The 14,803-nt window shown below is 41.8% G+C and overlaps 1 protein-coding gene across 2 annotated transcripts in view; it reads left to right on the top strand.

The window, feature by feature from the left end:
- slc4a11 (solute carrier family 4 member 11) overlaps nucleotides 1-14,803 on the top strand; it is a 115,248-nt gene that overhangs the window by 19,191 nt on the left and 81,254 nt on the right. The window contains exons 2-3 of one of the 2 annotated variants that reach the window (XM_083998416.1): nucleotides 7,606-7,656; nucleotides 11,753-11,872. In XM_083998416.1, coding sequence (XP_083854542.1) covers nucleotides 7,606-7,656; nucleotides 11,753-11,872 — 171 coding nt within the window. The remainder of the gene's footprint in view (nucleotides 1-7,605; nucleotides 7,657-11,752; nucleotides 11,873-14,803) is intronic. The other variant, XM_083998417.1, reaches the window with a different exon arrangement.

Below are 14,803 nucleotides of genomic sequence, written 5' to 3'. Positions count from 1 at the left end.
AAGTGTTGGATGGTGTTGTCCAGGTTGGGGGCGCGGCTTGTTTGACTATTTTGTTGTGACATCACAAAGTGACAGGAAGTCCCAACGGCTGGTTTTAAGGCTCAGTTTCTGAATACAGGCTGTGTGCATTTCTCTGTGGACTGAGGCTTTGGTACTTTCACAGTTTTAATATAGAACCTAGAGCTGCTTTATAATCACACTACACATGGACATCTACCTTTATACTGTATGGAGCTTTAACACAAACATCTACCTTTATACTGTATGGAGCTTTAACACAAACATCTACCTTTATACTGTATGGAGCTTTAACACAAACATCTACGTTTATACTGTATGGAGCTTTAATACAAACATCTACCTTTATACTGTATAGAGCTTTAATAGAAATATACTGTATGGAGCACTCGGTTATTGACTTTGAGAAAAAGTAAAAAAAAAAGAAAAAGTTGTATTTCCTGCCATTGTTCCCTCACTTGAGTTCGTTCGTCTCAGTTATTTTGGTTCTTGAATTTTGAACAGAGCTCTTTATTTGGATATAAACCGCAGCTTCGCAGCAGAGCAACGCTCCTACTGTATTGTCATTGATCTGGCAGCTCGTAACATGGATATCGTGCTTTCCCCTCCAATCCTGCTAAATCTCTTCCCTGCATCTGTCAGCGCCAAACAGCTCGCCATGATGCTGCTCCTGATCACAGCTCTCGGAGTAAGATGCAGTTCAGAGGAGCACGGCGTTCGCAGGAAGCTGGCATGATGTGCCACATAAATAAATGAGCAGTCCAACTGAAGACTCCCTCCAGGATATTGAAATAAAAAAGATTTGGCTTTGTTCGGCGGTTTTCAAACGTCTCTGTGCGTGCTAAAAATAACTTTTGAACAGTTTTGATGTTCTGTAACTAAACCTTCACCCACATGATGTTTGGACTTCTATGATGTATCTTATCATACAAATTGATTCAGTGTTGTTTTTCCTCCAAAAGTGTTTTTCTGACACCGCCTCGTCACTTCACTCTGTTACAGCGATGGCACTTCGTCCTTCAGACTTAGATAGTTAATGTTTACGCAAAAGCTCCATCAGATATGACAAAACATTCATGGCAAGAGAAATAAAATGGAAAATATTTAGCATTTGATGCACCACAGAGGGCAATGAACACACAGCAAAGAAAAAAGGAATAAAAACCTTAATTAAACGCTGTCATGTGTCATGTCGCATCCAAACTTAGGAATAACGTTAACGTTGTGTGAAGCTCTGGGCCTGCGAGTCGTTTGAAGTTATGGAAATTATTATTAACTGCAAATGGTCGAACCAATGAGATTCCCATTGAATATTCCTCACATGTTTTCCCAACCGTGCACAGTTTGTCATGTTTGCATCATGTTGCCTCATTTTCCATATATTCCATCACATTAGCCCGTCCCAGCTAGTTTGCTAATTCTCCCATGCACACGCACCATGTTTTTTACAGTGGTAGTGATAAAGCTAATGTGCTGGTACCAAACTTATTAAGTTCGGTAAGACTTGATAAAAACACACTATTAAGCATCGTTTCTGAATTGATTAATAACATAATGTATAATAAATCATCTATTAACACAGTCATTAACTATTGGTAAAACCATTGTATGTATAAGTGTGGCATAAATGTTCATTTGTTAATCATTTAATGACATTTTACTGACACACTTGATTTATAAATATGAAAATCAATCAATCATTAGACACGGTATAGATGAGCTTATTAATGCAGAGTTAAACATGTAAAAATGCATCATAAATGATGAATTAAGTACGTGATAATGTTAAACTGATGCTTACTAATGAGTATTTATCATAAAGTGTTACTGAACCTTCTGCTGAAGTTTTGCCCTTTAAAAAAAAACCCCAAAAAACCCTCAAGTTGATTGACTTGTAATTAATTGGCCGTTAATAACCAGTATGATGATAATTAAAGCACTGCAGCTTCTCAACTGAGAGGATTTGCTGCATTTCTTTGTCCTATTAATGAAATACTGTTGGTTATTTGACTGTTAGTCATTCGTTATAATCGCCGTCAAAATGAATTTGGAAGATTTTTAGCACGAGGCAGCTACATAATGTGAAAGAAGTGAAGTGCTCTGAATATTTTATGGATGCACTGTACTATAAAATTGACTCGCTCAGTATTTGTGGTTTATTTAACTGATGCATAAGAGATGATAGTGGAGTGATACATCTACTGCAGCACTCTTAATAAGGCCGAACATGACATGTATTTAATCTCGGGGTTTATTTAACCTTGTGCCGCCGAAGCCTTTAAGTTAATATGACAGCTTTCATCTCAGACGTGCCAAACTAATATGAGAATATGACTCTTTAATATGACCGAGTACCATCACCAGTGTGACTCGTACGACAGACACGAGAGAGATGTGTGAAATCCAACAGGTTTCCTGCCTGAAATGATCCTAAAAGCAGAAAAATAACAAGATTATAATGAGCTGCATGAGCTGTGAGCATGACTTTGGTTTATTTAGTTTATTCAGCTGCTGCAACATATATAAAAAAAATAACCCAACAGAATAGAAACCTGCAACATCCTGCACATGTCTCTGTTCTGTGTGTGTTTCTGCTGTCAGACGTATTTAATGCAGCAGCTGCAGGTAAACACGCTGCTGGGATGTGATTGACCCGTGTGCGTCGTCGTGCAAGAAGGTGAAGGGAAAATTCGTGTCGATGTGACTGACATCACAATCAAACGCACCCGGTAGCACCGAGCCAGGCAGGCAGGCAGGCTTGGATGTCGGGGAAATGCTCCCACTTGTTTGTGCCACAACACGAACACGGCAGCTCTCAAACGAGGAAACTGAATTGTATTTCTTTATTTGAGGAAGGCAGGTGGAAGAAGAGGAACAAGGAAAACATATACACCACTGGGGAGTTTTTTTTGTGTTTGTTGGTTGGTTTCACTAAATTTCTCCTGCAGAAGTTTAAACGTCGTGTTTTCATAAAAGTCACCTGGTGGCATTTTTTTGACAGATGGAGGCATCACACATTTTCTATGGAAATGGATCTTGATGTAGATGTTTTTCCTCCTGTAGTGTGACAGGAGAGACGTAAAAAAACAAAAAAACAAACAACACAAGCGTCAAGTAAAGAACTCCCAGCTCAAATTAAGAGCGTGCAGCCATTTAGTGGTGGAGCTCTCCCACAGTCGAGGTCTGTGACATTTAAAAACTCTTTCTCCATTAGCAGCCAGTGAGAGCGACGGCCTCCAAGGTCGTTACATGGGTCTAATAAATCAATGTTTTCCATCTCGGCTCAGTTTGTTTTTGAAAAAGAGAGCAACGAGGGGGTTTTCTCTCTTCTCCATCATACACCCAGCAACAGTGAAACCCATTAACTGACTGTACTGTAGCTTAGCTTAGCATCCAGACAGAGAGAGATGGAGGGGGTTTCCCAGCCCACTAACTCAACAACACTTTGTATGTGTTGTTGTATAAAAAGTAAAACAATCTGTCATTTTAAAGGAGTCTGGTGGATCTGACTATTTCTTGGCTGGTGTTAAAGGTGAAGGCAAAACTCCTGCGAGTCAGAGCGACCGGCCAAGAAATAGTCAGACACACAACTCCCCTCGTTTGGTTTATGTTCACATTAAACAAATACTGTAAGACCGTATCACAGGGGTGTGAGCGACTCCAAATATGTTGTCAGAAAGACACTGATAAAAAGATGGATCCAAATATTTACGCATCTGAATTTACTCAACTTTATTTAAAGGAAAACCCATTTTTATGTTCTGCGCCATTTCCATCCATTGAGGAATAAAACCCATTCAAAAGTGGCTTCATTTCGTACATAATATTGAAGTTAATCATGAAATTTCCTAAGAATTTTATGAAGATTTTTTGATTCTGTATCTTTTTTTTTTCTTTTTTTTTTAGCTTTCTTGCTGTATTTAATACTATTTGTGCTCTATATATCACTTTGGCTGCTGCAATACTGTAAGTTTCTCCAGCTTAGGGCAAAAAATAAAATGTTAAAGTTTAAAAGAGACAAAAAACTTATGAAAAGTGCAGTAAAAGAAGGTAGAAGATATATTTAATTTTTATATATATTGAATACGTATAGTTTGATACATTGAAGATCTCTGTATTATCAGAATTAACATAATCGTATATATAGATTACATCAGTTCTCGTCTAGAAACAATAGTTATTGCAACATCCAATTGCTAACATGCAGGTCCTATCCACCTCCAGTTTAAATCCACAACCAGATGGTGATACAGATGTTACCTCTGTGCAACTCTACTGTATATTAAGTGTTTATTATTGAGCTTTTAGTTTTCCTCCGGTGCCTGTGCTAAGCTAAGCTATCGGCAGCATCTCCATATTTCCCGTAGAGACGGCGCAGTGTCGAGTGGCATCGCTCATCTCATCAAATATTCAGCGAGAAAAGCAAATGTGCATATTTCCCTAAATGTCAAGTTATTCTTCTTTTTAAAAAATGGTCTGTGTTTCCACAGGGGACGTTTGGTCTGCAGGCAGAATGTTTAAAAAAAAATCAACATATCATTACTCATGCCGGTAAAGAGTCAAAGTGTCAGTTGAGAAAAATACTTGAGAGTTGAAGTGTGTGCAGCTCGGCTCCGTCATTACCTGTGTAGATCAAACAAGCTAATTGTTGTGGGGATAAATGAATCCCAGGTTCTTTTATTCTGAAATTTAACTTTGAACGTATCCGAACCCCCCGAGAGAACGCGCAAATATTTAGCATGATTAAAATTAAAATTGTCTTATTTGTCCTCCTCAAGTAGAGAGATTGTGTACGTGACGTCCCTCATCTACTTCTAGACTTGCACATAGTTTCTGTCAGTTAAGATTCGACATGTTAAAAGAAAGACACTCGTTTCTTTCTTCGCGTGACATTTAGCAGAAAGTGGTTGCTTGTGTCCTCTTTGTGTGTGTGTGTGTCTGTGTGTGTTGTGGGGGGGAGTGGCTGTGATTTTAACAGTCGAGTCAGGGAACGACCTGCAGGACATGTTGTTGATCTTCGGTTATAGGATGAATATGTAAACATATCGGCTTAACGGCGCTCAAGAAAAAGCCTCGCTCAAGTCTGGCAGCGTGGCGGCTCAGTCGGCGCCCTCACCCCTCCCTCACCCCCGTGTCCCTCCCTCCCTCCCTCCCTTCCTTCCTTCAGCAGCACGAGCCCACAATGTCTCAATAACCTTCAAAGTACCCCCTCTCCCCCTCTCTCTCCTCTCTCCTCCCTCCATCCTCCACATCCGCCTCCTCCGAGCGTCGTCGTGCACCATCCGGATGCAGCCAGCGTCGTCGGCCGCGTGACAAACACTCTCAAACGTTGTTCTCTTAGATTCTGCCTCTGTGTTTGTTTGTAGTTGTGGCGGCTCTTCACCAGATTAAGTTTAATTCCAAAATGTGATATCCTCCTCCCAAAAAAAAAATTAAAATCGCTGCACCCTGCCATTGCAAAGCGATTGCCTTGCCTGGAAGCGAAACTCACCACGGATTATCACTGAATGTATTAGCAAAGTCAAGACCTCTGCCGATGAAGAAGAGTGTGTGTGCTGCATATAATCTCTGCCTGTTAACATTTTCTTCCACCTAATGAACATGAGAACATTTTTACTGATAACACTTTGAACGGCCTAAAGGGAGCTCTCCTCACCCTCTGGTTGAACCTCCGAGACGCCCCAAGTTGGGGTTTTTTTTGAGCTGTGGATCCAATTGAAGTCTGTTCATAAATATTAATCAATCAGTGTGGAAATGATCCGACAGAAGGAGTGTGGCCTCGGTTCCAATACCACAGTATCAATATGTTTGAATCAGTCAGAGCAACAGGTTGAACAATGCATTAAAGTGTATTTTTTTAACATAAAACATAGATATGAACTTGAAAAGATTCATTTTTTTGATCGATCATTGGACAGGAAACGTCTTTGTTGGACTGTTGCTCTCACCTTGACTTCACCTTGAGAGCTCATGACTAGTATTCGCCCCGTCTCTCCACCATGTTCCGACTGTTGTTTTGTTTAGGCTACGTTCTTCTTGTAGACTAAACGAACAATGCTGTAAAGACGGACCCACTGCAGTTTAGATGATAAAAAATTGATCTTTTTTTTTCTTTCAAGTCGACATTTTGAGGAAGTCATGGACAAAAAAAAAAAGCACTGGGGAGTTTTTCTCTAAGAACATCTGCAGCCAAAACATCCTGCTGTCATTGTTCAAGCTGCTTTTCCTCTTCAGTTTTTATGTTAAAGGCGCCGGAAACAACTTGAGAGTTTTCACTATTGTCCAATTAGTGTAGAAAATATTATTTACATATAATTCAACAATGAGAATAATCATTAACTTGTGTCACTTTCATGATTCTTCATTTCTTACATCCGATGTCGTGCGACTTTGATCGTACAGTTTTTCAAACCCGCAGCGCTTTGAGGACGACGACATTCAATCAAAGGGGATTTGAGATGTGATAGTTTATGACCATCGTTACGCACGAGAAAACATTTCCTCTGTGGCCTCTGTGGAATTTTAATGAGGGATTTTAAGGCTGCGTGATCATTGATGACCCAGATGGATTTTTTTTTTTTTTTATTCCAAAAACTTAAATTCAATTAGTCGGTAATGTAAAGTATAAGGCTACCAATGTGCTATTTTTATTTTTGATATTTTAATCAACATTGGAAGATAAAAACCAACAATGTGATAGTGTCTGTCAGGGGTTTCCACTGATGACGTCCATCTTAGCAAATAAAAAATAAAAAATAAAACCGACCTTTTACGTCTGGAAAATATAATTTGATTTTCTAAAAAACAGCTGGGCACTGTAGTTTTTATAAAACACCACTTAGTAAATAGTGCATTTGTCTGGGACTATTTAATTGGCAGATTGATACACTTTTTAAAGGTCTACTGAGTATTAACTGTGTATGTGGTATTGACTCAGAATAAACTACAATGTGTGTGTGTGATGAGTATGTGCGCACAGTCATACAGTATGAAAGAACATACAGTATCTCCCAGTTGCAGCCGTGTGACTCATCGATGTGTTTGTGATAGTTGTTTTTTTTTGGACGATAGCCGATCTCCGAGGCTCAGAGGAATAAGACACATCAGACCTTGGACACACAGACAATAATAATAACACATCGGGATCAGTTCGGTGTTGCTTTAAAAATGTGTCGATGTGAAGAAAAATATAGAATATCACCAGATTTATACTTTAATAAAAGCACGTTTGTTGTTGTGTCTGTTAATGGCCACTAGGGGGCGAATACTTTAATGAGAAACTGAATTATGTTTAATTATTGATCCAGGAGGTCCTTCACATTGTAAGTGCGCAGGGTTTTTTTTTCCATGTAAACACCAGCGCTAAATGACTAACGAAGGCCTGATCACGGCTCGTATTCAGTGTTATTTATTTATAACCATCCCTCACACCGACAATTACAGCGTGAAAAGAATAGCAAATAACGGGTTTCTCATTTCAAAAATGAAAATTGCTCCCTGCAGGGCCTGTTACTGTTGCAGAGATCCACCTCAGTGATCACTGACTTCTTCTTCTTCTCTGTTTTTCTCTCTCTCTCTCTCCTGCAGAGGCGCCTCCCTCTGGGATGTCCAAGAATGGATACTTCTTTCAAGAAATGGGTGAGTCTGAGTCACCGTCAGGACAGTGAATGCACCATCCGTGCGCTTAATTTTTCGACATTAAGCCGGTTTCCCCCCCCCTCCACGCAAAAACAAAGCAAATCACAATAAATAATCAAAGCGCTGGAAGACGCAGCGTGAACTAAACTGCAAATGCAGCTGCAGCGATGGAGGAGAAGGGAGGCGGAGGAGGAATTCTTCATTTGAACTGCCGCCGATAAATATTAGTGGTAGTACTGTACATCCATAATAGTGGAAGATGTGACTTAAAGATTAGAGCTGCGGCACAGACTCAGTCGGCTCTCCCAGCCCTCACACCCCACTGCATTTGGATATAAATAATGAACTTTGCTCCGGCTGTTATGATAACGGCAGTTTCATTACCTTCAAGCCAAGGAGAAGCACCCAATTAGTATGTGCAGCACAAGCAGTCAGGACAGAATATGCTCGCGTTGGTCTCTCCCAGCCAATTATTCCCCCTTCCTGCAACACACCAATTCACCCAGCAGATTCACCGACGGCCCCCCACCGCCGCTGCCGCTGCAGCCCCCACAGCCCCCACATCACCGTCGTCTTTATTAGGCAACCTTTTATCAGCATATAAACGCAATTACATTATTGTGGGGTAAGTAAGCATTATCCACCGTTGTGATCTCAGAGGTTCATTAGTGAACGTCGGATGGACACACGCTCCTCCTCCTCCTCCTCCTCCTCCTCCTCCTCCTCCTCCTCCTCCTCCTCCTCCTCCTCCTCCTCTTCCTCCTCCAAGGAACTCGGTGACCAAACTCGAGCGAACAAGGTGACATGGGAAATATTATTTGTCGCACTTGTCGAGCAGGTGAAGTGGTCCTGTGTCTGTGTCACCGTGTCCTTCGCTACGTGTTGATGGTCGATGTGTCACAGAGACATGTCGACCATTAACGCGCTCATTTAGTGTCAGACTGAATCTGAGTAGAAAGAAAAAAGAAAAAAATGACAGAAACATTTAAACGTGTGCAGAAGAGGAATCTCAAACATCCCTTGTCCCGAGGCGGCTGAACAGGTTGTTATGCAGGTAAATATGTGGGTTTTTAGGAAGCTTAGTGTCTGTATTATTTGTATTAATGGAGCTGGTTCATTAGTTTCAGGTAAGACGAGGTCACCTCGGATTTAAAACCCTGTAATTCAGCTGTAATCATCGATTTAGAACCTGGAAATGTCCACACGGTGTAAGACGACACGACGTGACCTTCATCTTTAAAGCTGGAGAGGATTTGATTACTCATGAAAGTCCATTAATGTTCCTGTCTAAAGCTTTAAAACCAGTTGAAACTTGTGCTGAAACCAATTAACAGAACTGCAGCAAAATTATTCTGAACTCCTTTAATTACGTTTTCTGTTTCCAGCTTCTTTATTTTGGGCGTTTTCTCATTTTGTATGTTTTTGTAAATAGAATATCTTAAGTTTTTTGAAATGAAGAAGAAAAATGTTAATTAACTTAATGTTTTCTCCGTCGATCTATTAAAATGTTGTTGTTATAATATCAGGATATTATGGAAAAACACCTAAAAATGTTTAATTTACTCTGAATCAATGCAAAGAAAAGCAGTAAATCCTCTAAATCAACATGTTGTGGTCACGTTTTACATTTGTGCAAACAATTAACCGACTATCTCCTAAGACCTACTGTTGAATTTTATAGACAAATTAATCAGAACAATAATCAGCGGATTAAACCATCTCACCTCTTGTGGGTGAAGGCAGACGTGCACCTGAGAGGACGAAGCCTGAAAGTGAAAACATCTTTAATGAAGAGCTGCGGCTGTTTGTTGTGTTCATGCTGCTGCTGCTGCTGCAGGAAACACGTCAGTCAGTCACTCACTGTTTTTTTTAAATATATATCAAACCACCTCGGCCTGCGTCGCTTCGATCAGATCCGTGCACTCGTCTTCACTGGTTCGGGAGCTCGTCTGAATTCAAATGACGCAGGATTGATTTCATTTATTGTTCAAATCACATTGTGGAAAAAAGATCCAGACTGTTTTAAATCCAATCTGCGTTGAATTTAACTGTTCAATAGAAGACGGATATCGATTAATAAGTAACAAGCATTTAAACACTTTTCTAAAATTGATACCGTCGTGGGTTTGTTCCTCTTCCTCCTCCTCTTCTTCCTCTTTCTCTTCCTCTTCCTCTTCCTCCTCCTGCCGCCGCCGTCGCCTTCGATGCTGCTCTCCCTCCCTCTCTCTCTCCCAAGGTGATTTGAAAGTCAGAGCCCAGCCGGTGAGTCTGAGGCACAGAGGGATGCAGGCGAGGTGACGACACAGAGAGGTTCAAATAATGTCAAGTGCTGAGGGATGATCCTGATGCAAGACAAACTGAATGAACTGAAATTGGGGGGGGGGGGGGGGGGGGGGGGGGGCGGGGAGGGGAGGGGTTCCTCCTCCTCCCCCTCCTCGTGGATAAGGTCAGCCGATAAAGAGCACGAGTATGAGATATTGTTCTCGTCGCATCAAACCCGATCGCCAGATGATGATATTTGGGAGCTCACTAGTTACTGTAGGATTGGATTTGAGGGGCTGCTGTGTCAGGAGGAGGAGGGGGAGGAGGAGTGAGGTGGGGGGGTTTGGTTGGTTGGTGGTGAGGGGGGGGTTTGCAGGATGAGTCATACAAACAGGCTCCAGGCTCAGTCCTGTGATGCTGCCTATACCGAAACGAAATCCCCACAATTACGCACCAAAACAAAAACCTGGCTGCATCTACCTGCTGATTCATGAAAGATGCGTCTCCACGGTGAAACGACCACCGACGGACTTCATGTCTCCGGTTTTTACTCTGACGGGCGACACGAAGAACATCTGGTGGTCAAATTTGCTGAAATGTTTTCTTGAACTTCAGAGTTTAGAGTTATTTTACTTACGGATTTTGGAGGTTAATGGTCAAAGGTCAAAGGTCAAGGTCACTGTGAGCTGACATCTGCCCACTAATTGTGAATGCAATATATGGAGGGGAATTTCATCACATATGCAACATTCATCGGGATCCAGAATAAATTATCACGTCTATTGGTCAAAGGGTCAAATGTCTCTTGTATTTTAGCCCATACTGTAACTCAAGAACTTTTAATTGTGGCAACAGTTCACACGAATGTCTACGAAGATAAAAAATTATGATGTAATGACATTTTATTATCCAGAAGGTCAAAGGTCCAACCTGCTAAAAACACTTTTCTGGCCGTTACTCACCCACTGCACTGTGGATCAGGAAACAGAGGCTGATTGAACATAATTCACATTCGGTCGATACTGATCCTGAATCTGTGGTGACTGAAGACGTGTGTGAAGCAGAATTTGTAGCTTCAGTGCAGCAGAATTTATATTTGAAGTGTTTTCTACTTTCACAGCCACAAGTTTGAGCTCTGTCCTGTTTCCATTTTACCAAAGAATATGATGTCATTTTCACTGTGAGCTGAATATTGGCAAGGCAGTTTTATTTGTATAGCCCGTTTTTACAAACAGTTTGTCTCAAAGGGCTTTACATAGCATCATAACAACATCCTCTGCCCTTAGACCCTCACATCGACTGAGGAAAAACTCCACCAATGCTCACCAATATGTTAAATATTAGATCAAAATATTTATATTACATTTCAATTTTTCAAAGTAGACCTATTGTCTACCATGTTGCAGGGTCTTTCTTTGTAAATGTCAAACTGCTTTTCATTTTCATTTTAACGTGGCCATAAACCCCTTTACAAGTGAATGAAAGTGAAAATGCAAATTGGAAATTCTGAAGAATTTTAAAAGCTATTTACGAATGATATTATGATTTAAATGAAGTTCTCCATAGGCTTCCGTATTATGTCAGCACCAGGTGTTTATTTGCAGCATCAGGTTGGTTGAGTCACTGTCAGATGAGTTTTTACAATCTGATAATTGGTGAGTCTTTTGTCCACTGAATTTTGATGAGTCGAGGTAAATGCAAAAATCATGCACAGTCAGCGAATGTTGACATTTTTGGGGGACTTGGTGGTGATCGTAAAAGTTAAAAGTTTTCTGCGCTGGCCCCGGGGGGCCACCGAGGTCCAGGAGGTGACCCTGTGCTGTTGTGTCCCCAGAGCAGCGGGAGGCGGAGCAGGAGGAGGGCAGCGAGGGCCGAGAGGAGGGACAGGAGGACTCGCCGATCGCCTGCGGAGATGACATCCACCTCTACGACAACCAGATCAGCCCTGGGCCAGGTCAGTGCACAGAGAGAAGGAGAGAGTAGAGTGTGTGGTGGGGATAACAAATGAAAGGAAAAGGACGGAGACAGAGACGGGAAGGAAAGAATGTGCTGGAGAAGTGATTGAAAAGGGAGGAGAGACGGGAGAAAAGGTAAACTTGAGAGACTGAAAAGAAGTTTTTATCCACAAGCTGTCAGGCTCCTGAATCAGAACATGCCATGATCATCTCCCTATCTTTTTAACCTTTCTGCCCATGCACTTTATGCCCTTTGGTTTGCACTTGAGCTGCTTTTTAATTGGATGTTTTTATACTGAAATGCCTACTTGCTGCTGTTGTTGTCATACTATCGAATGTTATTTATATTTACAATTTCTTTTAATATGTTTTTATATGAGGGACAGCACAGTCTGGGGGGTGTAGTCAGGACTTCATTTCACTGCTTGTTGTAAGTGTACACTTTAACTTTGCATGTGACAAATAAAGAATCTTGAATAAAGAATCTTGAAAAAGATAAAAGAGAGACGAGAGGAAAAAAGGGATTTACTTGCAAAAAAAGAAATTAAAGGTCAAGACATTTTTATGCAAACTTTTTTTCCCTGTCTTTTAAAATGCTCAAGTTTAAAGCATCAGACAGAATGAGCAACAACAGTGGTGCATTCGAGTTCTTAAGTGGCCTTTTAGGGCTGAGTTAGTTAAAGGTAAGGTAAAGGTACTTTATTAGTCACATATACAGCTAGTACAGTGAAATTCTAACAATGTGAGTTAGTGTCAGTCACATTGTTCATCTGTGTGCAGCCTCCAACTTTACCTCATTATAATTGAGAGTGTGTGTCACTATGAGCTTTGCCTGGATTTAAAACAAAAATACAAACAAACGCATTTTAAAGCAGCGGCTGGTTTCTGCTTCTGAATAAACCTGGTCCAGTCAATAATCTGCTCTGCGGCGTGATGATCAATATCACCAAATCAATCTTTTTGTTCCTTGCATCTCAGCATCTTTTTGGAGATGTTTTATGCCATAACATGATGAGGCTTCTTCAAAGGTGTAGGTATCTCTGTGTGTGTGTGCAGCCGTGGTGGATCTCAAACTTGTCGGTGCAAGCTATTTTTAGAACGGCGGAGCAGAGCCGCGAGCTGCTCAGAGGCAAATGCAGAGACTGCTTGCTGAAAAACTGCCACCGACGGGAACGTGCGTCAGTGGTTTTGCATAAATTTACCTCTAAAACAACTCTGTCTGGTAACGTTCTGTTATTATCTCATAGCGTGGTGAATGTGCAGGTCACAACTTGTCCACCAGAGCGCTTCGGAGTTGATGGATTGTGTATTTGATGAGTTTGATGAGGGAAACCAAGAAATCCCATGAGCCTCCGTAGCGTAGCTCTGAGCAGCTCGCGGCTCTGCTCCGCCATTCTAAAAAATAGCTTGCACCGGGGCGGTGTTTAGCTCAGTTGGTAGAGCACCCGCCCCATGTGTAGAGGCTATAGTCCTCGCTGCAGGTGGCCCCGGTTCGAGTCCCGTGTCGGACGGCCCTGTCCTGCGTGTCATTTCCCCCTCTCTGCCTCCCATTTCCTGTCACACTCTGAACTGTCCTATCTAATAATAAAAGGCATGAAAAAGCCAAAAAAATACTTTAAAAAATAGCTTGCACCGACAATTAAAGGTAACGAACCTACTGCTATGACTATAGGGATTACGGCAATGGGCCAATTTGCCAAAATGTTGAACTATCCCTTTAAACTAATTTCTCCGGCGCTCTGCCTCTGAGGTCTGCGTCCGTCCGGAGCTGCATGATGGCAGGTGTTGACTTGACAGACGGCTCCTCAGCTGCAGGTGCAGATGATTTTGACCCCGTCACCAGAAACCCCTCGCCCCACCCCCCCCCCCTCAAAAAAATGGGTCAACAGGTTACCGTCGCCATGGCAACAGTCACAGGTGCAGCACGGGCATAGAAAGAGAGACAGAAAGCAAGATAGAGAGAGATAGAGAGATGCCCGTTTCCCTTTGAATGTGACAGGTGACCACCACGTCTCCATACATAGTAACACTTACGGCGTCGGACAAGAGAGAGACAGAGTTCGAGGACGGAAACAACGTCGGGGTCGGAAATAAGAAGCATAAACATAAAGTGTCAGAGCAGAACAGATTATATCCAGAGCTCATTACCATAAATATTGATCTCTGTGCCTCTGATAAGGACACACACACCCTACCCTCCCACCCGCCTGTCCATTTCTTTATTTGCACTGCACCACTTGTTCATTTTGTTTCAGTTTTTCATACCAGTGTGACAGATGGCTGATGCTTAGACCTCCGGGCCACGATGTGGAAGCGGTATCATTAGACCAGAAAATACAAGAGCTTAAAAAACTTGAAATGAAATCAGCGGCTCCATCAGAATCGTTTGACTTCACTCTCATGCGTGGCAGGATCGTAAACTGCAGCACGAAGGCCTTCTTCACTTAAACATCCATCCCATAGAGCAGCAACTGTGTGCGCCTGGAGGGAGAGAAACTGCTGCACAAAATAACAATAAATTAGTCTAGTTTTTACTGAAAACCAAGGCCAGGTGAATCTCCAGCTCTGTCAACAAGCCCCACATCAAACACACACTGACCAATCACTGCTGCTGATGCTGCTGCTGCGGTCTCCAGGGTGACGTTCCTCAGATCCTCCCAGTGTGTCCTTGAAATCCTTTAAAGTTTGTGGATTGGAAAAGAAACAGGCGTAAGCTGGCATAAATTCACATGGGTCACTGAGAGTACTTGAGTTTTTTTATATTTAAGCAATATATCACGACAGGCCGTGGTATATGCTCATTATACCACGGCTAAGGGGTGTTGTTCGGCCCGACGCGAAGAATGGTATAATGAGCATATACCACGGACTGGAGTGATATATTGCTTTTATAAAACGGTTATCAATAAAGGCAATATGAAAGAGGGATA

This window comes from Trachurus trachurus (genome assembly GCF_905171665.1).
Source record: "Trachurus trachurus genome assembly, chromosome: 22".
Classification (NCBI taxonomy): Eukaryota; Metazoa; Chordata; class Actinopteri; order Carangiformes; family Carangidae; genus Trachurus; species Trachurus trachurus.
This window is presented reverse-complemented; position numbering and strand designations above follow the sequence as displayed.